This window comes from Rhinoraja longicauda, chromosome 13 (assembly GCF_053455715.1).
Source record: "Rhinoraja longicauda isolate Sanriku21f chromosome 13, sRhiLon1.1, whole genome shotgun sequence".
Taxonomy (NCBI): Eukaryota; Metazoa; Chordata; class Chondrichthyes; order Rajiformes; family Arhynchobatidae; genus Rhinoraja; species Rhinoraja longicauda.
In genome coordinates this window covers 6379325-6406709 of record NC_135965.1, presented here as the reverse complement: position 1 = coordinate 6406709, position 27385 = coordinate 6379325, and the positions used below count along the sequence as shown (strand labels likewise).

The following is a 27385-nucleotide window of genomic DNA, read 5'->3' as shown; positions in this document are numbered from 1 at the left end:
ATGATACAATATTTACCAACACATGTGACAAACAACGGTTGATGCTTGATCAAGTCATTAGCCAATCTTTCTCAAAGAGACCAATCTATCAGTCACTTCGAAGTTATTTGCTGAGAATTGTTGAACAATACTAGAGAAACAACAGAGTGTGGTCAGGAGAATATTGCAAGAGTAAAATAAGTCACTTGAAAAATAAAAATATTTTGTCGGTTTACATTCTTCTGTATGTATAATTTCTAATATTATACAGGGTTGCAACTGGGATATAATATTGTGGCCTAACGCTTTGATGTCATTTCTAAAAACATTCATTAGTATAATCACCTCGTTTAATTTAAATAGAAATGTCTTGCAAATAGTCAAATAAGCCAAAAATAAGTCAGGCAATTTATATTTTGTATTATCATTGATGCTTCTATGTTCAGAAAATAGTAGTATATATAATGCCCCAGTCATAAATTACATGACTGCAAGATGCTAACATGCATCAATAGATAAAAATAAACAAATAATTAAAGTCAGTTTTGACTTCCATGGACATTTTACAAGTGTAGACATGAGAGTGCTGCATGTATTTTAACTGAGATTTCTCTGCATATTTGATTCCCCCACTATAAACATTCTGTACATTCACACTATCTATTCCCATTTGATTTTATTACACCTCCACAAGATAAACCTTCAGCCTCCTTTCGTCCAAGAAATAAAATCGAAGACTGGACTTTTGCATATACAATATTTTAGTTATTTATACTGCCCACATTCTACCTTCTGGCCTTGAATAACAACAGCAAAATGAAACAAACCAAGTTCAAAATATCTATGGTTATTAGAAAGATGTATTGTCCAGTGTAAATAAATTATAGGCAGCGGATTGATTAAAAAAATGGCCAATTAATTCTGGTAACTAATTGTTGCAGAATTTTAAATCTAACTGGAAATGCTCAATCAAAATAGCATGTAAAAATCCAATATTTTCAGTTGAAGTATACGACATGAAACTTTGTGCAATAACATGTTGACAGTTCGGTGCACAACACAGTGATAACAATTCTGCCTTATGAAATAAAAGATGTCCAATTTCCTTGAAATATCCATTGATGTCTCATCTTAATTTCATCCACAGAACCAAGCACAACAACTACCACTACATCGACTACTAGCAGCGAAACAACAGGTACTAGATAATGCAGCACCAGCATTCACTGATCAGACTTTAAAAACATACATTACTTATCACCAAAAGTGACAAACAGTAGATGTTTCTTGATCAAACAATGTTCCTCAAAGAGGCCAAACCATCGGTTCATTCGGTACCAAAACTGTTCATGATTCTTAAGATTCATTAGAACTCCCAAAATTACCCACCCAATTTTTTGTTGAATTCATTGTTCACACATTTCTTGTAGTCAGTTTAAATTTCACTACCCCACTTTACCTGCTTTAGGAATCAAAAATAGTCCAATTTTCTTTCAATATCCATTGATGTCACTTCTTCATTTCATTCTCAGAACCAAGCACAACTGCCACTGCATCGACTACAGCTGCCACCAGCAGCGAAACAACAGGTACGAGGATAATGCAGCACCAACATTCACTGATCTGAACGGAATATGCGTGTACAAGTTGAATACTTTCTGTTGACGACTACTACATTAAAAATTGATCAATACAATTGTGATAATTCCGTGCAAAACTGACAAAGGAATTTACATGCCAAAATGTTTCTTGATTCCAAACAACTCCAAATGTTATCCACACAATTATTAATGTAATCCTTGGCTCACATTTCTTCTCGTCAGTTTAATTTACACTGCTACACTTTACATGCTTTATGACATGATAAGTGTCCAATTTACCTTCCATTTCCATTGCAATATCTATTGATGTCACATCTTCATTTCATTCACAGAACCAAGCACAACTGCCACTGCATCGACTACGTCCTCCACTAGTAGCGAAACAACAGGTACTAGGATAATGCAGCACCAGCATTCACTGATCAGACATTAAAATGATACAATATTTACCAACACATGTGACAAACGATCCTCTTCTCCCCGATAAAATTGAATAATATATTATATAAGAAGAATCCAATTATACACAATATAATCCGAATTTGGAAACAAATAAAATTAAATTTAAAATTAAGAAACTTATCTTCATTAACACCAATAGTGAATAACCCGGTATTTAAACCAGCTATTATGGATAAAACATACAGACAATGGGAAAGACAGGGAATTAAAAAGATGGGTGACATGTATGAAACGGGAAATTTATTATCATTTCAACAATTAAAATCAAAATTTAATCTCAATAATAACCAATACTTTAAATATTTACAGATATGTGACTTTATAAAAAAATATATACCAAGATCACAGAATATAACGATAGACCCACTGGAAGAAGCAATGAATATTAAGGCGGACTCACAAAAATTAATATCATATCTATATAACAGTATTCTTAATAGAGAATTGCCTCCAACAGAGGCAATCAGAGAAGATTGGGAAAAAGAATTACTGATAAAAATTTCTAAAGAAACATGGGAGAGGTATTTGATATACATACATAAATGTTCGATTAACTCTAGACATAATTTAATCCAATTTAAAATATTACACAGACTATATTACTCAAAAGTTAGGTTGAATAAATTTTATTCAAATATCTCACCCATTTGTGATAAATGTCTTTCACAAAATGCCAATCTTACACACGCTTTCGTTTCGTGCATAAAACTTCAAAGTTTTTGGGGTGATATATTTGATGTATTTACTAGTTTATTTAAGACAAAAATGGAACCTAGCATGGAAATGATTATCTTTGGAGATGTAAATAAATTAAATATATCCCAAATCTCATTTTTGAATTATGGTTTAATAATAGCGAAAAAACTCATACTTAAATTGTGGAAAAAGTCTACTCCACCAACATTTAAAATGTGGATTGGTAATATGTTGGAAACAGCACATTTGGAAGAAATGAGACTCCTCCTAATAGAAAAAAAAGACCAATTCTTATCGAGTTGGTCTCCATTTATTGACCTTGTGGAATCATGCGGTGTAATATCAGCATAAAATTAAAAATTCTGGGTTTGACTGAAAATTGATTAAGAATATTAAAAAACATCGATTGGTTGCGTGGGAGAATCTCCTTTTTGCTTTACTTTCGCACATTTCTTTTTTTTTTTTTTTTTTTTTTTTCACTCTATACTCACTAATTTATTCTTTACTCTTCACTACTTCTTTCTTTCTCATTTCTTTTTAAAAAGGAAGTTGTACAAATAATGTTTTAATAATTCTTGGCACCTGTAAAAAGGAACCATTAAAATGTAATGTGCTTACTTCCAAAGAAAAAAAAAAAAAAAAAAAAAAAAATAAAAGACATTAAAATGATACAATATTTACCAACACATGTGACAAACAACGGTTGATGCTTGATCAAGTCATTATCCAATCTTTCTCAAAGAGACCAATCGATCAGTCACTTCGAAGTTATTTGCTGAGAATTGTTGAACAATTCTAGAGAAACACTGTTCATTATACTTAAGATGCATTAGAACTCTCAAAATTACCCAACCAATTATTTGTTGAATTCATTGTTCACATTTCTTGTCGTCAGTTTAATTATCACTACCCCACTTTACCTGCTTTATGAATAAAAAATAGTACAATTTTCTTTCAATATCCATTGATGTCACATCTTCATTTCATTCTCAGAACCAAGCACAACAACTGCCACTGCATCGACTACATCTGCCACCAGCAGCGAAACAACAGGTACTAGGATAATGCAGCACCAACCAACATTCACTAATCTGAACGGAATATGCGTGTACAAGTTCAATACTTTCAGTTGACGACTACTACATTAAAAATAGTTCAATACAATTGTGATAATTCCGTGCAAAACAGACAAAGGAATTTACATGCCAAAATATTTCATGATTCCAAACAACTCTAAATGTTATCCACACAATTATTAATGTAATCCTTGGCTAACATTTCTTCTCGTCAGTTTACGTTCTTCTGTATGTATAATTTCTAATATTATACAGAGTTGCAACTGGAATATAATATTGTAGACTAACGCTTTGATGTAATTTCTAAAAACATTCATTAGTATAATCACCTCGTAAATTTAAATAGAAATATCGTGCAAATGGTCAAATAAGCCAAAAATAAGTCAGGCAATTTTTAGTTTATACTTTGTATTATCATTGATGCTTCTATGTTCGGAAAAAAATAGTAGTATATATAATGTCCCAGTCATCAATTACATGACTGCAAGATGCTAACATGCATCAAAAGATAAAAATAAACAAATACTTAAAGTCAGCTTTGACTTCCATGGAAATTTTACAAGTGTGGACATGAGAGTGCTGCATGTATTTTAACGGAGATTTCTCTGCATATTTGATTCCCCCACTATAAACATTCAGTACATTCACCCTATCTATTCCCATCTGATATTATTGCACCTCCACAAAATAAACCTTCAGCCTCCTTTCGTCCAAGAAATAAAATCCAAGACTGGACTTTTGCATATACAATATTTTAGTTATTTATACTGCACACATTCTACCTTCCGGCCTTGAATAACAACATTAAAATGAAACAGTCTGAAGAAGGGTCTCGACCCGAAACGTCACCCATTCCTTCACTTCCGAGATGCTGCCCGACCTGCTGAGTTACTCCAGCATTTTGTGAATAATTAAAATGAAACAAACCAAGTTCAAAATATCTATGGGTATTAGAAAGATTTAATGTCCAGTACAAATAAATTTTAGGTAGCAGATAGATTAAAAAATGGCTAATTAATTCAGGTAACTAATTTTTGCAGAATTTTAAATCTAACAGCAAATGGTCAATCAAAATAGCATGTAAAAATCCAATATTTTCAGTTGAAGTATACGACATGAAACTTTGTGCAATAACATGATGACAGTTTGGTGCGCAACACAGTGATAACAATTCTGCCTTATGAAATAAAAGGTGTCCAATTTCCTTGAAATTTCCACTGAAGTCTCATCTTCATTTCATCCACAGAACCAAGCACAACAAATGCCACTACATCGACTACTAGCAGCGAAACAACAGGTACCAGATAATGCAGCACCAGCATTCACTGATCAGACTTTAAAAACATACATTACTTATCACCAAAAGTGACAAACAGTAGATGATGCTTGATCAAACAATGTTCCTCAAAGAGGCCAAACCATCGGTTCATTCGGTACCGAAACTGTTCATGATTCTTAAGATTCATTAGACCTCCAAAAATTACCCACCCTATTTTTTGTTGAATTCATTGTTCACACATTTCTTGTCGTCAGTATAATTTTCACTACCCCACTTTACCTGCTTTATGAATCAAGAATAGTCCAATTTTCTTTCAATATCCATTGATGTCACATCTTCATTTCATTCTCAGAACCAAGCACAACAACTGCCACTGCATCGACTACATCTCCCACCAGCAGTGAAACAACAGGTACGAGGATAATGCAGCACCAACATTCACTGATCAAAACGGAATCTGCGTGTACAAATTCAATATTTTCAGTTGACGACTACCAATTTCAAAATTGTTCAATACAATTGTGATAATTCCGTGCAAAACTGACAAAGGAATTTACATGCAGATATATTTCATGATTCCAAACAAACCCAAATGTTATCCACACAATTATTAATGTAATCCTTGGCTAACATTTCTTCACGTCAGTTTAATTTACACTGCTACACTTTACATGCTTTATGACACAATAAGTGTCCAATTTACCTTCCATTTCCAATGCAATATCCATTGCTGTCACATCTTCATTTCATTCACAGAACCAAGCACAACTGCCACTGCATCGACTACGTCCGCCACTAGCAGCGAAACAACAGGTACTAGGATAATGCAGCACCAGCATTCACCGATCAGACTTTAAATGACAATAGACAATAGACAATAGACAATAGGTGCAGGAGGAGGCCATTCGGCCCTTTGTGCCAGCACCGCCATTCAATGTGATCATGGCTGATCATTCTCAATCAGTACCCCGTTCCTGCCTTCTCCCCATACCCCCTGAATCCGCTATCCTTAAGAGCTCGATCCAGCTCTCTCTTGAATGCATTCAGAGAATTGGCCTCCACTGCCTTCTGAGGCAGAGAATTCCACAGATTCACAACTCTCTGACTGAAAAAGTTTTTCCTCATCTCAGTTCTAAATGGCCTACCCCTTATTCTTAAACTGGGGCCCCTTGTTCTGGACTCCCCCAACATTGGGAACATGTTTCCTGCCTCTAACGTGTCCAACCCCTTAATAATCTTATATGTTTCGATAAGATCTGCTCTCATCCTTCTAAATTCCAGTGTATACAAGCCTAGTCGCTCCAGTCTTTCAACATATGAAAGTCCCGCCATTCCGGGAATTAATCTAGTAAACCTACACTGCACGCCCTCAATAGCAAGAATATACTATGATACAATATTTACCAACACATGTGACAAACAACAGTTGATGCATGATGAAGTCATTAGCCAATCTTTCTCAAAGAGACCAATCTATCAGTCAGTTCGAAGTTATTTGCTGAGAATTGTTGAACAATTCTAGAGAAACAACAGAATGTGGTCAGGACAATATTGCAAGAGAAAAATAAGTCACTTGAAAAAGAAAAATATTTTGTCAGTTTACTTTCTTATGTATGTATAATTTCTAATATTATACAGAGTTGCAACTGGCATATAATATTGTGGCCTAACACTATGATGTCATTTCTAAAAACATTCACTAGTATAATCACCTCGTTAATTCAAATAGAAATATCGTGCAAATACTCAAATAAGGCAAAAATAAGTCAGGCAATTATTAATTTATACTTTGTATTACCATTGATGCTTCTATGTTTGGAAAATAGTAGTATATATACTGCCCCAGTCATCAATTACATGACTGAAAGATGCTAAAATGCATTAATAGATAAAAATAAACAAATAATTAAAGTCAGTTTTGACTTCCATGGACATTTTACAAGTGTAGACATGAGAGTGCTGCATGTATTTTAACTGAGATTTCTCTGCATATTTGATTCCCCCACTATAAACATTCTGTACATTCACACTACCTATTCCCATTTGATTTTATTACACCTCCACAAGATAAACCTTCAGCCTCCTTTCGTCCAAGAAATAAAATCCAAGACTGGACTTTTGCATATACAATATTTTAGTTATTTATACTGCCCACATTCTACCTTCTGGCCTTGAATAACAACAGCAAAATGAAACAAACCAAGTTCAAAATATCTATGGGTATTAGAAAGATGTATTGTCCAGTGTAAATAAATTATAGGCAGCGGATTGATTAAAAAAATGGCCAATTAATTCTGGTAACTAATTGTTGCAGAAATTTAAATTTAACTGCAAATGCTCAATCAAAATAGCATGTAAAAATCCAATATTTTCAGTTGAAGTATACGACATGAAACTTTGTGCAATATCATGTTGACAGTTCGGTGCACAACACAGTGATAACAATTCTGCCTTATGAAATAAAAGGTGTCCAATTTCCTTGAAATATCCATTGATGTCTCATCTTAATTTCATCCACAGAACCAAGCACAACAACTGCCACTACATCGACTACTAGCAGCGAAACAACAGGTACCAGATAATGCAGCACCAGCATTCACTGATCAGACTTTAAAAACATATATTATTTATCACCAAAAGTGACAATCAGTAGATGTTTCTTGATCAAAAAATGTTCCCCAAAGAGGCCAAACCATCGGTTCATTCGGTACCAAAACTGTTATCATCATATCATATCATATACATACAGCCGGAAACAGGCCTTTTCGGCCCTCCAAGTCCGTGCCGCCCAGCGATCCCCGTACATTAACACTATCCTACACCCACTAGGGACAATTTTTACATTTACCCAGCCAATTAACCTACACTCCTGTACGTCTTTGGAGTGTGGGAGGAAACCGAAGATCTCGGAGAAAACCCACGCAGGTCACGGGGAGAATGTACAAGCTCCTTACAGTGCAGCACCCATAGTCAGGATCGAACCTGAGTCTCCGGCGCTGCATTCGCTGTAAAGCAGCAAATCTACCGCTGCGCTACTGTGCCGCCCTTCATGTTCATGATTCTTAAGATTCATTAGAACTTCCAAAATTACCCACCCAATTATTTGTTTAATTCATTGTTCACACATTTCTTGTAGTCAGTTTAATTTTCACTACCCCACTTTACCTGCTTTAGAAATCAAAAATAGTCCAATTTTCTTTCAATATCCATTGATGTCACTTCTTCATTTCATTCTCAGAACCAAGCACAACTGCCACTGCATCGACTACAGCTGCCACCAACAGCGAAACAACAGGTACGAGGATAATGCAGCACCAACATTCACATATCTGAACGGAATATGCATGTACAAGTTGAATACTTTCAGTTGACGACTACTACATTAAAAATAGTTCAATACAATTGTGATAATTCCGTGCAAAACTGACAAAGGAATTTAAATGCAAAAATATTTCATAATTCCAAACAACTCCAAATGTTATCCACACAATTATTAATGTAATCCTTGGCTAACATTTCTTCTTGTCAGTTTAATTTACACTGTTACATTTTACATGCTTTATGACACGATAAGTGTTTAATTTACCTTCCATTTCCATTACAATATCTATTGATGTCACATCATCATTTCATTCTCAGAACCAAGCACAACTGCCACTGCATCGACTACGTCCGCCACTACCAGCGAAACAACAGGTACTAGGATAATGCAGCACCAGCATTCACTGATTAGACATTCAAATGATACAATATTTACCAACACATGTGACAAACAACAGTTAATGCTTGATCAAGATATTAGCTAATCTTTCTCAAAGGGACCAATCTATCAGTCACTTCGAAGTTATTTGCTGAGAATTGTTGAACAATTCAAGAGCAACAACAGAGTGTGTTCTGGAGAATATTGCAAGAGAAAAATAAGTAACTTGAAAAAGAAAAATATTTTGTCAGTTTACGTTCTTATGTATGTGTAATTTCTAATATTATACAGAGTTGCAACTGGGATATAATATTGTGGCCTAACACTTTGATGTAATTTCTAAAAACATTCGCTAGTATAATCACCTCGTTAATTTAAATAGAAAATCATGCAAATAGTCCAATAAGGCAAAAATAAGTCAGGCAATTTTTAATTTATACTTTGTATTATCATTGATGCTTCTATGTTCGGAAAATAGTAGTATATATAATGCCCCAGTCATCAATTACATGACTGCAAGATGCTAACATGCATCAATAGATAAAAAGAAACAAATATTTAAAGTCAGCTTTGACTTCCATGGACATTTTACAAGTGTAGACATGAGAGTGCAGCATGTATTTTAACTGGGATTTCTCTGCATATTTGATTCCCCCACTATAAACATTCTGTACATTCACCCTATCTATTCCCATTTGATTTTATTACACCTCCACAAGATAAACCTTCAGTCTCCTTTCGTCCAAGAAATAATATCGACGACTGGACTTTTGCATATACAATATTTTAGTTATTTATACTGCCCACATTCTACCTTCTGGCCTTGAATAACAACATTAAAATGAAACAAACCAAGTTCAAAATATCTATGGGTGTTTGAAAGATTTAAAGTCCAGTACAAATAAATTATAGGCAGCAGACTGATAAAAAAATGGCCAATTAATTCAGGTAACTAATTGTTGTGGAAATTTTAAATCTAACAGCAAATGCTCAATCAAAATTGCATGTAAAAATCCAATATTTTCAGTTGAAGTATACGACATGAAATTTTGTGCCATAACATGATGACAGTTTGGTGCACAACACAGTGATAACAATTCTGCCTTATGAAATAAAAGGTGTCCAACTTCCTTGAAATATCCATTGATGTCTCATTTTAATTTCATCCACAGAACCAAGCACAACAACTGCCACTACATCGACTACTAGCAGCGAAACAACAGGTACTAGATAATGCAGCACCAGCATTCACTGATCAGACTTTAAAAACATACATTACTTATCACCAAAAGTGACAAACAGTAGATGTTTCTTGATCAAACAATGTTCCTCAAAGAGGCCAAACCATCGGTTCATTCAGTACCAAAACTGTTCATGATTCTTAAGATTCATTAGAACTCCCAAAATTACCCACCCAATTTTTTGTTGAATTCATTGTTCACACATTTCTTGTATTCAGTTTAAATTTCACTACCCCACTTTACCTGCTTTAGGAATCAAAAATAGTCCAATTTTCTTTCAATATCCATTGATGTCACTTCTTCATTTCATTCTCAGAACCAAGCACAACTGCCACTGCATCGACTACAGCTGCCACCAGCAGCGAAACAACAGGTACGAGGATAAAGCAGCACCAACATTCACTGATCTGAACGGAATATGCGTGTACAAGTTGAATACTTTCAGTTGACGACTACTACATTAAAAATAGTTCAATGCAATTGTGATAATTCCGTGCAAAACTGACAAAGGAATTTAAATGCAAAAATATTTCATAATTCCAAACAACTCCAAATGTTATCCACACAATTATTAATGTAATCCTTGGCTAACATTACTTCTTGTCAGTTTAATTTACACTGTTACACTTTACATGCTTTATGACACGATAAGTGTTTAATTTACCTTCCATTTCCATTGCAATATCTATTGATGTCACATCTTCATTTCATTCACAGAACCAAGCACAACTGCCACTGCATCGACTACGTCCGCCACTAGTAGCGAAATAACAGGTACTAGGATAATGCAGCGCCAGCATTCACTGATCAGACATTAAAATGATACAATATTTACCAACACATGTGACAAACAACGGTTGATGCTTGATCAAGTCATTAGCCAATCTTTCTCAAAGAGATCAATTGATCAGTCACTTCGAAGTTATTTGCTGAGAATTGTTGAACAATTCTAGAGAAACACTGTTCATTATACTTAAGATGCATTAGAACTCCCAAAATTACCCACCCAATTATTTGTTGAATTCATTGTTCACATTTCTTGTCGTCAGTTTAATTATCACTACCCCACTTTACCTGCTTTATGAATCAAAAATAGTCCAATTTTCTTTCAATATCCATTGATGTCACATCTTCATTTCATTCTCAGAACCAAGCACAACAACTGCCACTGCATCGACTACATCTGCCACCAGCAGCGAAACAACAGGTACGAGGATAATGCAGCACCAACATTCACTGATCTGAACGGAATATGCGTGTACAAGTTCAATATTTTCAGTTAACGACTACTACATTAAAAATTGTTCAATACAATTGTGATAATTCCGTGCAAAGCTGACAAAGGAATTTACATGCAAAAATATTTCGTGATTCCAAACAACTCCAAATGTCATCCACGCAATTATTAATGTAATCCTTGGCTAACATTTCTTCTCGTCAGGTTAATTTACATTGCTACACTTTACATGCTTTAAGACACAACAAGTGTCCAATTTACCTTCCATTTCCATTGCAATATCTATTGCTGTCACATCTTCATTTCATTCTCAGAACCAAGCACAACTGCCACTGCATCGGCTACGTCCGCCACTAGCAGCGAAACAACAGGTACTTGGAAAAGGCAGCACCAGCATTCACTGATCAGACTTTAAAATGATACAATATATGCCAACACATGTCACAAACAGCAGTTGATGCTTGATCAAGATATTTGCTGAGAATTGTTGAACAGTTCTAGAGAAACACTGTTCATTATTCTTAAGATGCATTAGAACTCCCAAAATTACCCACCCAATTATTTGTTGAATTCATTGTTCACATTTCTTGTCGTCAGTTTAATTATCACTACCCCACTTTACCTGCTTTATGAATCAAAAATAGTCCAATTTTCTTTCAATATCCATTGAAGTCACATCTTCATTTCATTCTCAGAACCAAGCACAACAACTGCCACTGCATCGACTAAATCTCCCACCAGCAGCGAAACAACAAGTACGAGCATAATGCAGCACCAGCATTCACTGATCAGACATTAAATGATACAATATTTACCAACACACGTGACAAACAACAGATGATGCTTGATCAAGTCATTAGCCAATCTTTCTCAAAGAGACCAATCTATCAGTCAGTTCGAAGTTATTTGCTGAGAATTGTTGAACAATTCTAGAGGAACAACAGAATATGGTCAGGACAATATTGCAAGCGAAAAAAAAGTCACTTGAAAAAGAAAAATATTTTGTCAGTTTACGTTCTTCTGTATGTATAATTTCTAATATTATACAGAGTTGCAACTGGGATATAATATTGTGGCCTAACACTTTGATGTAATTTCTAAAAACATTCGCTAGTATAATCACCTCGTAAATTTAAATAGAAATATCGTGCAAATGGTCAAATAAGGCAACAATAAGTCAGGCAATTTTTAATTTATACTTTGTACTTTCATTGATGCTTCTATGTTCGAAAAATAGTAGTATATATAATGCCCCAGTCATCAATTACATGACTGCAAGATGCTAACATGCATCAATAGAGAAATAATAAACAAATATTTATAGTCAGTTTTGACTTCCATGGACAATTTAAAAGTGTAGACATGAGAGTGCTGCATGTATTTTAACTGAGATTTCTCTGCATATTTGATTCCCCCACTATAAACATTCTGTACATTCACACTATCTATTCCCATTTGATTTTATTACACCTCCACAAGATAAACCTTCAGCCTCCTTTCGTCCAAGAAATAAAATCCAAGACTGGACTTTTGCATATACAATATTTTAGTTATTTATACTGCCCACATTCTACCTTCTGGCCTTGAATAACAACAGCAAAATGAAACAAACCAAATTCAAAATATCTATGGGTATTAGAAAGATGTATTGTCCAGTCTAAATAAATTATAGGCTGCGGATTGATTAAAAAAATGGGCAATTAATTCTGGTAACTAATTGTTGCAGAATTTTAAATCTAACAGCAAATGGTCAATCAAAATAGCATGTAAAAATCCAATATTTACAGTTGAAGTATACGACATGAAACTTTGTGCAATAACACGATGACAGTTTGGTGCACAACACAGTGATAACAATTCTGCCTTATGAAATAAAAGGTGTCCAATTTCCTTGAAATATCCATTGATGTCTCATCTTCATTTCATCCACAGAACCAAGTACAACAACTGCCACTACATCGACTACTAGCAGCGAAACAACAGGTACCAGATAATGCAGCACCAGCATTCACTGACCAGACTTTAAAAACATACATTACTTCTCACCAAAAGTAACAAACAGTAGATGATGCTTGATCAAACAATGTTCCTCAAAGAGGCCAAACCATCGGTTCATTCGGTACTATAACTGTTCATGATTCTTAAGATTCATTAGAATTCCAAAAATTACCCACGCAATTATTTGCTGAATTCATTGTTCACACATTTCTTGTCGTCAGTTTAATTATCACTACCCCACATTACCTGCTTTATGAATCAAAAATAGTCCAATTTTTTTTCAATATCCATTCTTGTCACATCTTCATTTCATTCTCAGAACCAAGCACAACAACTGCCACTGAATCGACTACATCTGCCACCAGCAGCGAAACAACAGGTACGAGGATAATGCAGCACCAACATTCACTGACCTGAACAGAATCTGCGTGTACAATTTCAATATTTTCAGTTGACAACTACTACATTCAAAATTGTTCCATTCAATTGTGATAATTCCGTGAAAACTGACAAAGGAATTTACATGCAAATATATTTCATGATTCCAAACAAACCCAAATATTATCCACACAATTATTAATGTAATCCTTGGCTAACATTTCTTCACGTCAGTTTAATTTACACTGCTACACTTTACATGCTTTATGACACAATAAGTGTCCAATTTACCTTCCATTTCCATTGCAATATCTATTGATGTCACATCTTCATTTCATTCACAGAACCAAGCACAACTGTTACTGCATCGACTACGTCCGCCACTAGTAGCGAAACAACAGGTACTAGGATAATGCAGCACCAGCATTCACTGGTTTGACTTTAAATGATACAATATTTACCAACACATGTGACAAACAACAGTTGATGCTTGATCAAGTCATTAGCCAATCTTTCTCAAAGAGACCAATCGATCAGTCAATTCGAAGTTATTTGCTGAGAATTGTTGAACAATTCTAGAGAAACACTGTTCATTATTCTTAAGATGCATTAGAACTCCCAAAATTACCCACCCAATTATTTGTTGTATTCATTGTTCACATTTCTTGTCGTCAGTTTAATTATCACTACCCCACTTTACCTGCTTTATGAATCAAAAATAGTCCAATTTTCTTTCAATATCCATTGATGTCACATATCCAACACATGTGACAAACAACAGTTGATGCTTGATCAAGATATTAGCTAATCTTTCTCAAAGGGACCAATCTCTCAGTCACTTCGAAGTTATTTGCTGAGAATTGTTGACCAATTCAAGAGAAACACAGAGCGTGGTCAGGAGAATATTGCAAGAGAAAAATAAGTAACTTGAAAAAGAAAAATACTTTGACAGTTTACGTACTTATGTATGTATAATTTCTAATATTATACAGAGTTGCAACTGGGATATAATATTGTGGCCTAACACTATGATGTAATTTCTAAAAAAAAATCACTCGTATAATCACCTCGTTTAATTTAAATAGAAATATCGTGCAAATAATCAAATAAGGCAAAAATAAGTCAGGCAATTTTTAATTTATACTTTGTATTATCATTGATGCTTCTATGTTTGGAAAATAGTAGTATATATAATGCCTCAGTCATCAATTACGTGACTGCAAGATGCTAACATGCATCAATTGATAAAAATAAACAAATATTTAAAGTCAGTGTAGACTTCCATGGACATTTTACAAGTGGAGACATGAGAGTGCAGCATGTATTTTAACTGAGATTTCTCTGCATATTTGATTCCCCACTATAAACATTCTGTACATTCACCTTATCTATTCCCATTTAATTTTATTACACCTCCACAAAATAAACCTTCAGCCTCCTTTCGTCCAAGAAATAAAATCCAAGACTGGACTTTTGCATATACAATATTTTAGTTATTTATACTGCCCACATTCTACCTACTGGCCTTGAATAACAACATTAAAATGAAACAAACCAAATTCAAAATATCTATGGGTATTAGAAAGATTTAATGTCCAGTACAATTAAATAATAGGCAGCAGACTGATTAAAAAATGGCCAATTAATTTAGGTTACTAATTGTTGTGGAAATTGAAAATCTAACAGCAAATGCTCAATCAAAATTGCATTTAAAAATCCAATATTTTCAGTTGATGTATACGACAAAGAGGTCCTTCTACAGATGTACCGGGCCCTGGTGAGACCGCACCTGGAGTAATGTGTGCAGTTTTGGTCTCCAAATTTGAGGAAGGATATTCTTGCTATTGAGGGCGTGCAGCATAGGTTCACTAGGTTAATTCCCGGAATGGCGGGACTGTCGTATGTTGAAAGGCTGGAGCAATTAGGCTTGTATACACTGGAATTTAGAAGGATGAGGGGGGATCTTATTGAAACATATAAGATAATTAGGGGATTGGACACATTGGAGGCAGGAAACATGTTCCCAATGTTGGGGGAGTCCAGAACAAGGGGCCACAGTTTAAGAATAAGGGGTAGGCCATTTAGAACGGAGATGAGGAAGAACTTTTTTAGTCAGAGAGTGGTGAAGGTGTGGAATTCTCTGCCTCAGAAGGCAGTGGAGGCCAGTTCGTTGGATGCTTTCAAGAGAGAGCTGGATAGAGCTCTTAAGGATAGCGGAGTGAGGGGGTATGGGGAGAAGGCAGGAACGGGGTACTGATTGAGAGTGATCAGCCATGATCGCATTGAATGGCGGTGCTGGCTCGAAGGGCTGAATGGCCTACTCCTGCACCTATTGTCTATTGTCTATTGTCTATTGACATGAAACTTTGTGCAATAACATGATGACAATTTGGTGCACAACACAGTGATAACAATTCTGCCTTATGAAATAAAAGGTGTCCAATTTCCTTGAAATATCCATTGATGTCTCATCTTCATTTCATCCACAGAACCAAGTACAACAACTGCCACTACATCGACTACTAGCAGCGAAACAACAGGTACCAGATAAAGCAGCACCGGCATTCACTGATCAGACTTTAAATACATACATTACTTATCACCAAAAGTGACAAACAGTAGATGATGCATGATCAAACAATGTTACTCAAAGAGTCCAAACCATCGGTTCATTCGGTACCAAAACTGTTCATGATTCTTAAAATTCATTAGAACTCCAAAAATTACCCACCCAATTATTTATTGAATTCATTGTTCACACATTTCTTGTCGTCAGTTTAATTTTCACTACCCCACTTTACCTGCTTTATGAATCAAAAATAGTCCAATTTTCTTTCAATATCCATTGATGTCACATCTTCATTTCATTCTCAGAACTTAGCACAACAACTGCCACTGCATCGACTACCAGCAGCGAAACAACAGGTATGAGGATAATGCAGCACCAACATTCACTGATCTGAACGGAATATGCGTGTACAATTTCAATATTTTCAGTTGACGACTACTACATTAAAAATTGTTCAATACAATTGTGATAATTCCGTGCAAAATTGACAAAGGAATTTACATGCCAAAATATTTCATGATTCCAAACAACTCCAAATGTTATCCACACAATTATTAATGTAATCCTTGGCTAACATTTCTTCTCGTCAGTTTATTGTAACCGCTACACTTTACATGCTTTATGACACAATAGGTGTTTAATTTACCTTACATTTCCATTGCAATATCTATTGATGTCACATCTTCATTTCATTCTCAGAACCAAGCACAACTGCCACTGCATCGACTACATCCGCCACTAGCAGCGAAACAACAGGTACTAGGATAATGCAGCACCAGCATTCACTGATCAGACATTATAATGATACAATATTTACCAACACATGTGACAAACAACAGTTGATGCTTGATCAAGATATTAGCCAATCTTTCTCAAAGAGACCAATCTATCAGTCAGTTCGAAGTTATTTGCTGAGAATTGTTGAACAATTCTAGAGAAACAACAGAGCGTGGTCAAGAGAATATTGCAAGAGAAAAATAAGTCACTTGAAAAAGAAAAATATTTTGTCAGTTTACGTTCTTCTGTATGTATAATTTCTAATATTATACAGAGTTGCAACTGGGATATAATATTGTGGCCTAACACTTTGATGTAATTTCTAAAAACATTCACTAGTATAATCACCTCGTTAATTTAAATAGAAATATCGTGCAAATAGTCAAATAAGGCAAAAATAAGTCAGGCAATTTTTAATTTATACTTTGTATTATCATTGATGCTTCTATGTTCGGAAAATAGTAGTATATATAATTCCCCAGTCATCAATTACATGACTGCAAGTTGCTAACATGCATCAATAGAGAAATAATAAACAAATATTTATAGTCAGTTTTGACTTCCATGGACAATTTACAAGTGTAGACAGGAGAGTGCTGCATTTATTTTAACTGAGATTTCTCTGCATATTTGATTCCCCCACTCTAAACATTCTGTACATTCACCCTATATATTCCCATTTGGTTTTCTTACACCTCCTCAAGATAAACCTTCAGCCTCCTTTCATCCAAGAAATAATATCGAAGACTGGACTTTTGCATATACAATATTTTAGTTATTTATACTGCCCACATTCTACCTTCTGGCCTTGAATAACAACATTAAAATGAAACAAACTGTAAGATTTGAGAAGTTTTCCCTCATTCTGCAATCAACATCAAACCAAAAGCTGCAGTTTGGACATTTTACATGGGAGGCTGGGGCTGATAGCGGAGAAAGGCTGCGGTCAGTTTTAACCAGGGATGTCACAATCCGTGGGTCCTAAGATGGCCGCGGGACCTCGTGACCAGCCACAAAAGCAAAAACCTTACAGCCCAGTCTCTAGGTTTCTGCAAAGCCACGGCCAGAACAATGGATGGATATTGGCCATGCAGAAACCTGCGAAACCAGGTCGAAGTCCAGACACTGGGGCGCTGACATCAGCATACTCACAATGCCCCAAGCTGACCTACACAGTTAATCTCGTTAAGGGGGCACAATAGCCCATAGAAAACTACCCGGTAGGTGATGGGAAACCAGTTAAACCCATCACCTCTCAACGAAATACCAATTAACATACCATCTGGCCATCCCCGGTACCCCCGGACATAACGCAGGACAAAGGGAAAACTCAATACATATCTTTTAAACAAAGAGATCCCGAGATCTGGCGGGAGATAGGACGGGCCATAATTAGTATAACTGGCCACGACTTTTGGGTTTTAAACTCATGCAAGGCAGAAGTCGGAAACTGGAAAAACGGATGCAAGAAGAAAAGACAGGCAAGAAAGGCATGCAAGACAGAAGTCAGAGGAGGCAACAAACGGCAAGGAATGCAAGCCAGGAGGAAGACGAAAAGGACAGGCAAGAAAGACACGCTCGCAGCAGGGACAGCAACGCTCGCAACGACTGGCCAGGAACGCAAGAAACGGAAGGAAGAAACTCACGGGACAAGCACGACCCTCACGGAAAGCAGTGGAGAAGCAGCACGAACAGCCAGTAACCCCAGTAATAGCCCCATGGTGAGCATGTACCCCGATCCTGCACATCCTGGACATAGTTTTAGTGTAGAGGGGAGGGTGGTTTGAATAAACGTGGGTGTGTAAATGAATATGTGTTGGTCAAGTTTGCGATGTGTCGTACGTTCCCCATCTTACAGTCAAGAATATGTCTAATAGAACTGTGTCTAAGTATTCGTGTAGTTATGCATATGTCTTTTAGAACTGTGTCTAAGTATTTGTGTAGTTATGCATATGTCTTTTAGAACTGCGTCAAAAGTGTTCGTGTAAGTGTGCATACGTCTAGTAGAACTGTGTCTAAGTATTCGTGTAGTTATGCATATGTCGTTTAGAACTGTGTCTAAGTATTCGTGTAGTTGTGCATATGTCTAATAGAACTGTGTATAAGTATTCATGGACAATAGTCCCAAGCGCTCAATAAAAGCCTTTTCCATTTAAACCCTGGTCTTCAAATCTGGTCTGAGTGAGTTTTTCTGCACTATAAACGCTCCTGCATCTAAGTCCAGTGTCTAGAACCGTAGGGGGTGAGTGGGTCGAACCACTCACGGGGAACCAGTGTGCGCGGCCTGGTCAAGGGATCAGAGCAAGGCACGGGGACCTTAGGTCGGGCGAAAGCTCGGCGCAGAAACCCCTTACAAAACCAAGTTCAAAATATCTATGGGTGTTAGAAAGATTTAATGTCCAGTACAAGTAAATTATAGGCAGCAGACTGATAAAAAATGGCCAATTAATTCTGACAGTTTGGTTTACAACAGTGATAAGAATTCTGCCTTCTGAAATAAAAGGTGTCCAATTTCCTTGAAATTTCCACTGACGTCTCTTATTATCATTGATGCTTCTATGTTTGTAAAATAGTAGTATATATACTGCCCCAGTCATCAATTACATGACTGCAAGATGCTAACATGCATCAATAGATAAAAATAAACAAATAATTAAAGTCAGTTTTGACTTCCATGGACATTTTACAAGTGTAGACATGAGAGTGCTGCATATATTTTAACTGAGATTTCTCTGCATATTTGATTCCTCCACTATAAACATTCTGTACATCCACACTATCTATTCCCATTTAATTTTATTACACCTCCACAAGATAAACCTTCAGCCTCCTTTCGTCCAAGAAATAAAATCCAAGACTGGACTTTTGCATAAACAATATTTTAGTTATTTATACTGCCTACATTCTACCTTCTGGCCTTGAATAACAACAGCAAAATGAAACAAACCAAGTTCAAAATATCTATGGGTATTAGAAAGATGTATTGTCCAGTGTAAATAAATTATAGGCAGTGGATTGATTAAAAAATGGCCAATTAATTCCGGTAACTAATTGTTGCAGAATTTTAAATCTAACAGCAAATGCTCAATCAAAATAGCATGTAAAAATCCAATATTTTCCGTGATAATTCCGTGCAAAACTGACAAAGGAAATTACATGCCAAAATGTTTCTTGATTCCAAACAACTACAAATGTTATCCACACAATTATTAATGTAATCCTTGCCTCACATTTCTTCTTGTCAGTTTAATTTACACTGCTACACTTTACATGCTTTATGACACAATAAGTGTCCAATTTACCTTCCATTTCCATTGCAATATCTATTGATGTCACATCTTCATTTCATTCACAGAACCAAGCACAAGTGCCACTGCATCGACTACGTCCGCCACTAGCAGCGAAACAACAGGTACTAGGATAATGCAGCACCAGCATTCACTGATTTGACTTTAAATGATACAATATTTACCAACACATGTGACAAACAACAGTTGATGCTTGATCAAGTAATTAGACAATCTTTCTCAAAGAGACCAATCGATCAGTCACTTCGAAGTAATTTGCTGAGAATTGTTGAACAATTCTAGAGAAACACTGTTCATTATTCTTAAGATGCATTAGAACTCCAAAATTACCCACCCAATTATTTGTTGAATTCATTGTTCACATTTCTTGTCGTCAGTTTAATTATCACTACCCCACTTTACCTGCTTTATGAATAAAAAATAGTCCAATTTTCTTTCAATATCCATTGCTGTCACATCTTCATTTCATTCTCAGAACCAAGTACAACAACTGCCACTGCATCGACTACATCTGCCACCAGCAGCGAAACAACAGGTACGAGGATAATGCAGCACCAACATTCACTGATCTGAACGGAATATGCGTGTACAACTTCAATACTTTCACTTGACGACTACTACATTAAAAATTGTTCAATACAATTGTGATAATTCCGTGCAAAACTGACAAAGGAATTTAAATGCAAAAATATTTCATGATTCCAAACAACTCTAAATGTTATCCACACAATTATTAATGTAATCCTTGGCTAACATTTCTTCTCGTCAGTTGAATTTACACTGCTACACTTTACATGCTTTATGACACAATAAGTGTTTAATTTACCTTCCATTTCCATTGCAATATCTATTGATGTCACATCTTCATTTCATTCTCAGAACCAAGCACAACTGCCACAGCATCGACTACGTCCGCCACTAGCAGCGAAACAACAGGTACTAGGATAAGGAAGCACCAGCATTCACTGATCAGACTTTAAAATGATACAATATTTACCAACATATGTGACAAACAACAGTTGATGCTTGATCAAGATATTAGCTAATCTTTCTTAAAGGGACCAATCTATCAGTCAGTTCAAAGTTATTTGCTGAGAATTGTAGACCAATTCAAGAGAAACAACAGAGTGTGGTCAGGAGAATATTGCAAGAGAAAAATAAGTCACTTGAAAAAGAATAATATTTTACGTTCTTCTGTATGTATAATTTTTAATATTATACAGAGTTGCAACTGGGATATAATATAGTGGCCTAACGCTTTGATGTCACTTCTAAAAACATTCATTAGTATTATCACCTCGTAAATTTAAATAGAAATATCGTGCAAATGGTCAAATAAGCCAAAAATAAGACAGGCAATTTTTAATTTATACTTTGCATTATCATTGATGCTTCTATGTTCGGAAAATAGTAGTATATATAATGTCCCAGTCATCAATTACATGACTGCAAGATGCTAACATGCATCAAGAGATAAAAATAAACAAATAATTAAAGTCAGTTTTGACTTCCATGGACATTTTACAAGTGTAGACATGAGAGTGCTGCATGTATTTTAACTGAGATTTCTCTGCATATTTGATTCCTCCACTATAAACATTCTGTACATTCACCCTATCTATTCCCATTTGATTTTATTACACCTCCACAAGATAAACCTTCAGCATCCTTTCATCCAAGAAATAAAATCCAAGACTGGACTTTTGCATATACAATATTTTAGTTATTTATACTGCCCACATTCTATCTTCTGGCCTTGATTAACAACAGCAAAATGAAACAAACCATGTTCAAAATATCTATGGGTATTAGAAAGATTTAATGTCGAGTGTAAATAAATTAAAAGCAGCGGATTGATTAAAAAATGGCCAACTAATTCAGGTAACTAATTGTTTCAGAATTTTAAATCTAACAGCAAATGCTCGATCAAAATAGCATGTAAAAATCCAATATTTTCAGTTGAAGTATACGGCATGAAACTTTGTGCACAACACAGTGATAACAATTCTGCCTTATGAAATAAAAGGTGTCCAATTTCCTTGAAATTTCCACTGAGGTCTCATCTTCATTTCATCCACAGAACCAAGTACAACAACTGCCACTATATCGACTACTAGCAGCGAAACAACAGGTACCAGAAAATGCAGCACCAGCATTCACTGATCAGACTTTAAAAACATACATTACTTATCACCAAAAGTGACAAACAGTAGATGATGCTTGATCAAACAATGTGCCTCCAAGAGGCCAAACCATCTGTTCATTCGGTAACAAAACTGTTCATGATTCTTAAGATTTATTAGAACTCCAAAAATTACCCACCCTATTTTTTGATGAATTCATTCTTCACACATTTCTTGTCGTCAGTTTAATTTTCACTACCCCACATTACCTGCTTTATGAATAAAAAATAGTCCAATTTTCTTTCAATATCCATTCATGTCACATCTTCATTTCATTCTCAGAACCAAGCACAACAACTGCCACTGCATCGACTACATCTGCCACCAGCAGCGAAACAACAGGTACGAGGATAATGCAGCACCAACATTCATTGATCTGAACAGAATTTGCTTGTACAATTTCAATATTTTCAGTTGACGACTACTACATTCAAAATTGTTCAATACAATTGTAATAATTCCGTGCAAAACTGACAAAGGAATTTACATACAAATATATTTCATGATTCCAAACAAACCCAAATGTTATCCACACAATTATTAATGTAATCCTTGGCTAACATTTCTTCACGTCAGTTTAATTTACACTGCTGCAATTTACATGCTTTATGACACAATAAGTGTCCAATTTACCTTCCATTTCCATTGCAATATCTATTGATGTCACATCTTCATTTCATTCACAGAACCAAGCACAACTGCCACTGCATCGACTACGTCCGCCACTACCAGCGAAACAACGGGTACTAGGATAATGCAGCTCCAGCATTCACTGATCAGACTTTAAATGATACAATATTTACCAACACATGTGACAAACAACAGTTGATGCTTGATCAAGTCATTAGCCAATCTTCCTCAAAGAGACCAATCGATCAGTCACTTCGAAGTTATTTGCTGAGAATTGTTGAACAATTCTAGAGAAACACTGTTCATTATTCTTAAGATGCATTAGAACTCCCAAAATTACACACCCAATTATTTGTTGTATTCATTGTTCACACATTTCTTGTCGTCAGTTTAATTTTCACTACCCCACTTTACCTGCTTTATGAATCAAAAATAGTCCAATTTTCTTTCAATATCCATTGACGTCACATCTTCATTTCATTCTCCGAACCAAGCACAACAACTGCCACTGCATCGACTACATCTGCCACCTGCAGCGAAACAACAGGTACTAGGATAATGCAGCACCAACATTCACTGATCTGAACGGAATATGCGTGTACAAGTTCAATACTTTCAGTTGACGACAACTACATTAAAAATTGTTCAATACAATTGTGATAATTCCGTGCAAAACTGACAAAGGAATTTACATGCAAATATATTTCATGATTCCAAACAACTCTAAATGTTATCCACACAATTATTAATGTAATCCTTGGCTAACATTTCTTCTCATCAGTTTAATTTACACTGCTATACTTTACATGCTTTATGACACAATAAGTTTTTAATTTACCTTCCATTTCCATTGCAATATCTATTGATGTCACATCTTCATTTCATTCTCAGAACCAAGCACAACTGCCACTGCATCGACTACGTCCGCCTAACACTTTGATGTCATTTCTAAAAACATTCACTAGTATAATCACCTCGTTAATTTAAATGGAAATATCGTGCAAATAGTCAAATAAGGCAAAAATAAGTCAGGCAATTTTTAATTTATACTTTGTATTATCATTGATGCTTCTATGTTCGGAAAATAGTAGTATATATAATGCCCCAGTCATCAATTACATGACTGCAAGATGCTAACATGCATCAATAGATACAAATAAACAAATATTTAAAGTCAGCTTTGACTTCCATGGACCTTTGTCAAGTGTAGACATGAGAGTGCTGCATGTATTTTAACTGAGATTTCCCTGCATTTGATGCATAATGTAGAGTCAAAGGTAAGAACAGGGCAGTATTTGTGAGGCTCGCATTGATTAAATTTTTTTTAAACCTATTCCGTCACTAAAGAACAGGATCCCAGGTTAGGATGTTGTAACTGATAGAGTGCTTTGTTAACATTTCCTTTCGTCAGCTTAATTTTCACTGCTGCTCTTGACCTTAATTGGGAAACAAAAAGTCCAATTTCCTTTCTATATCCATTGATGTCATATCTTCATTTCATTCCCAGAACCAAGCACAACAACTGCCACTGCATCGACTACGTCCGCCACAACCAGCGAAACAACAGGTACTAGGATAATGCAGCACCAGGATTCACTGATCAGACTTTTAAATGATACATTACTTGCCAACACAAGTGACAAACAATAGACGATGCTTAATCATTCGATCAACAAATGTTCCTAAAAGCAGCCAAACCATTGATCAGTTCACAGTCACACGCTGTGTATTGTTGAACAATTCTATAGAAACAGCACAGTGCAGTCAGGGGAACGTTACAAGAGGAGAATAAGTCACATTAAAAAGAATAAGATGTCATTTTGTTATGTGTCTGTATAATACATAACATAAAGCCAAAGGCAACAGCGGACCAGTCATCTCTGTGAGGCACTGAAGAAGCACATTTTCAAAGCACCTATCCCATCACTGAACATGGATTAAACATCCAGTTCCCAGATTAGGTTGTCTTATTTGAAGACTCAACTAGAGTGATAATGGTGGCATATTTCGTTTGCTTCACATTTTGACACTTTGATGTTAGTTAGAATAGCAGATGCTAATGTAATCAACCCAATAATTTAAATAGGAAATACCAAGCAAATAGTCAAGTAAGTCAACAAGAAAAGTCAAGCAATTATTCATTTATTATTTGTAAGATTTTGGATGCTCATTTATTTTGGAAAATAGCAGCAGATCCAATGAACCAGTTACCACTTACATGACTGTATGTTGCTAATATGCATCATCAGATTTACAAAATCAAATTATCAAATTCAGCTTGGACTCCCAGGGATATTTTACACAATTTACACGTTTATCCATGAGAGTGCTGCCATGTATATTAACTGACATATCTTTCCATATATGAAGCTTCAACAACTTTTGCAAGCGCAGCAGCGACCAGGTCCACAGAGCAAAGTACAACAATGACACCTTATACAACTGAATCAACATCAACAGTGCCAGGTACCGTAAATTGCAACTCGTACTCTAAATGGGTCTAGGGAAAATTGGAAAAAATGATCAAACTTGTGTCAACAGTCCTTAGACCCACAGAGTATCCTATCCTATCTATTCCTATTTGATTTCATACGTTCAGCCTCCTTTTATCCAAGAAATAAAGTCCAACTCTATCAATTTTTAACAAATATTTCAGTTCTTGATTGTGGCTACATCCTCAAACTTATTGTAGTTTTGTTCAAGATACTAGTCATGAATAATAACAGTAGAGCAAAACCAGCAAAATTCAAAATATCTATTCAAATTAGAAAGAGTGAATGTTTAGTGCAAAGAAATTATAGGTGGTGGAATGCTCAGAGTTGACCAATTAATTCAAGTAACTAATGAGTGTGAGTTTTAAAGGTAACAGCAAATACTCAATCAAAACTGCATGCACAAACTCAATATTTTCGGTTGATGACAACTACATGATACATTGTGTAATAGCTCGGTGACAAGTCCATGCATAACACAGAGAAAATAATTCCACATCAAAGTTTTTTGTGATTCTTGTGTATCATCAGAACTCCAAACTTTATCCACCCTTTTATTTGTTTGTTACTTTCATCCCCTTTAACATTTCATCTCATCAGTTCAACTTTCGCTGTTGGATTTTACATGATTAGTGAAACAAAGAGTCCAATTTCCTTTCAATATTCATCGATGTCACATCTTCATTTCATTCTCAGAACCAAGCACAACTGCCACTGCATCGACTACGTCTGCCAGTAGCAGCGAAACAACAGGTATTTGGATAATGCAGCAACAGGATTCACTGATCAAATTTTAAAATGATTCATTACAAGTGCAAATAATCGATGATGCTTGATATTTACTTCAACCAATGTCCCTAAAAAATGTCAAACCATCGAACAGATTGCAGTTATTGGCTGAATATTATTAAATGATGCAAATGGAACAGTGCAGTGTGGTGAGGAGAATATTCCAAACGGTAAATAAGTTGCAAAAAAGAAAAACATGCTGTTAGTTTGCTTTATTATGCCTGTTTGATGCATAATGTAGAGTCGAAGGTAAGAACAGGGCAGTATTTGTGAGCCTCTCATTGATTAAAATTTTAAAAACCTCTTCCGTCGCTAAAGAACAGGATCCCAGGTTAGGTTGTTGTAACTGATAGAGTCTATTTTCAGCCTCATGTTATCCAAGAAGTAAAGTCCAAGATTGCTCAACTATCTCAAATATTTCCGGTGTTCATAGGGACTACATCCTCAAATTGATTGTAGTTTTGTCCAATGTCTTTGCCTTGAATAACAACAGTCTCATGAAATTACCAACAACAAAATATCCGTGGGAATTAGAAAGAGTTAACGTCTAGTGTAACAATATTATATGCAGTGTATTGTTTAGAAATGTCCAATGAATTCAGGTAACGAAAAGAGGCTGAATTCTAAATATATCAGCAAATGCTCAATCAAGACTGCTTGCACAAATTCAGTATTTTCAGTTGATGACTACGATATGAATCCGTGCAATAACATGGTGACAATTCTGTGCATAATGGTAAACAATTCTATGCCAAACTTTTTCAATATTTCTAATTTTCATCAGAATTCCAAACGTTATCTCCCCAATTCTTCATTGAATACTTTTGTTAACATTTCCTATTATCAGTTTAATTTTCGCTGCTGCACTTTACCTGAATTGGGAAACAAAAAGTCCAATTTCCTTTCAATATCCATTGATGTCACTTCTTTATTTCATCCCCAGAACCAAGCACAACTGCCACTGCATCGACTACGTCCGCCACTACCAGC

The 27385-nt window shown here is 35.5% G+C and overlaps 1 protein-coding gene across 1 annotated transcript in view; it reads left to right on the top strand.

Moving 5' to 3' along the window:
- Positions 1–27385, top strand: part of LOC144599353 (uncharacterized) — a 391192-nt gene that overhangs the window by 224472 nt on the left and 139335 nt on the right. The window contains exons 4-27 of the mRNA XM_078410145.1: positions 1127–1177; positions 1512–1568; positions 1913–1969; positions 3732–3791; positions 5061–5111; positions 5446–5505; positions 5850–5906; positions 7614–7664; positions 8332–8388; positions 8733–8789; positions 9966–10016; positions 10351–10407; positions 10752–10808; positions 11182–11241; positions 13204–13254; positions 13589–13648; positions 13992–14048; positions 16137–16187; positions 16522–16572; positions 16916–16972; positions 20349–20405; positions 20777–20836; positions 21181–21237; positions 22382–22432. Coding sequence (XP_078266271.1) covers positions 1127–1177; positions 1512–1568; positions 1913–1969; positions 3732–3791; positions 5061–5111; positions 5446–5505; positions 5850–5906; positions 7614–7664; positions 8332–8388; positions 8733–8789; positions 9966–10016; positions 10351–10407; positions 10752–10808; positions 11182–11241; positions 13204–13254; positions 13589–13648; positions 13992–14048; positions 16137–16187; positions 16522–16572; positions 16916–16972; positions 20349–20405; positions 20777–20836; positions 21181–21237; positions 22382–22432 — 1335 coding nt within the window. The remainder of the gene's footprint in view (positions 1–1126; positions 1178–1511; positions 1569–1912; positions 1970–3731; positions 3792–5060; positions 5112–5445; positions 5506–5849; positions 5907–7613; positions 7665–8331; positions 8389–8732; positions 8790–9965; positions 10017–10350; positions 10408–10751; positions 10809–11181; positions 11242–13203; positions 13255–13588; positions 13649–13991; positions 14049–16136; positions 16188–16521; positions 16573–16915; positions 16973–20348; positions 20406–20776; positions 20837–21180; positions 21238–22381; positions 22433–27385) is intronic.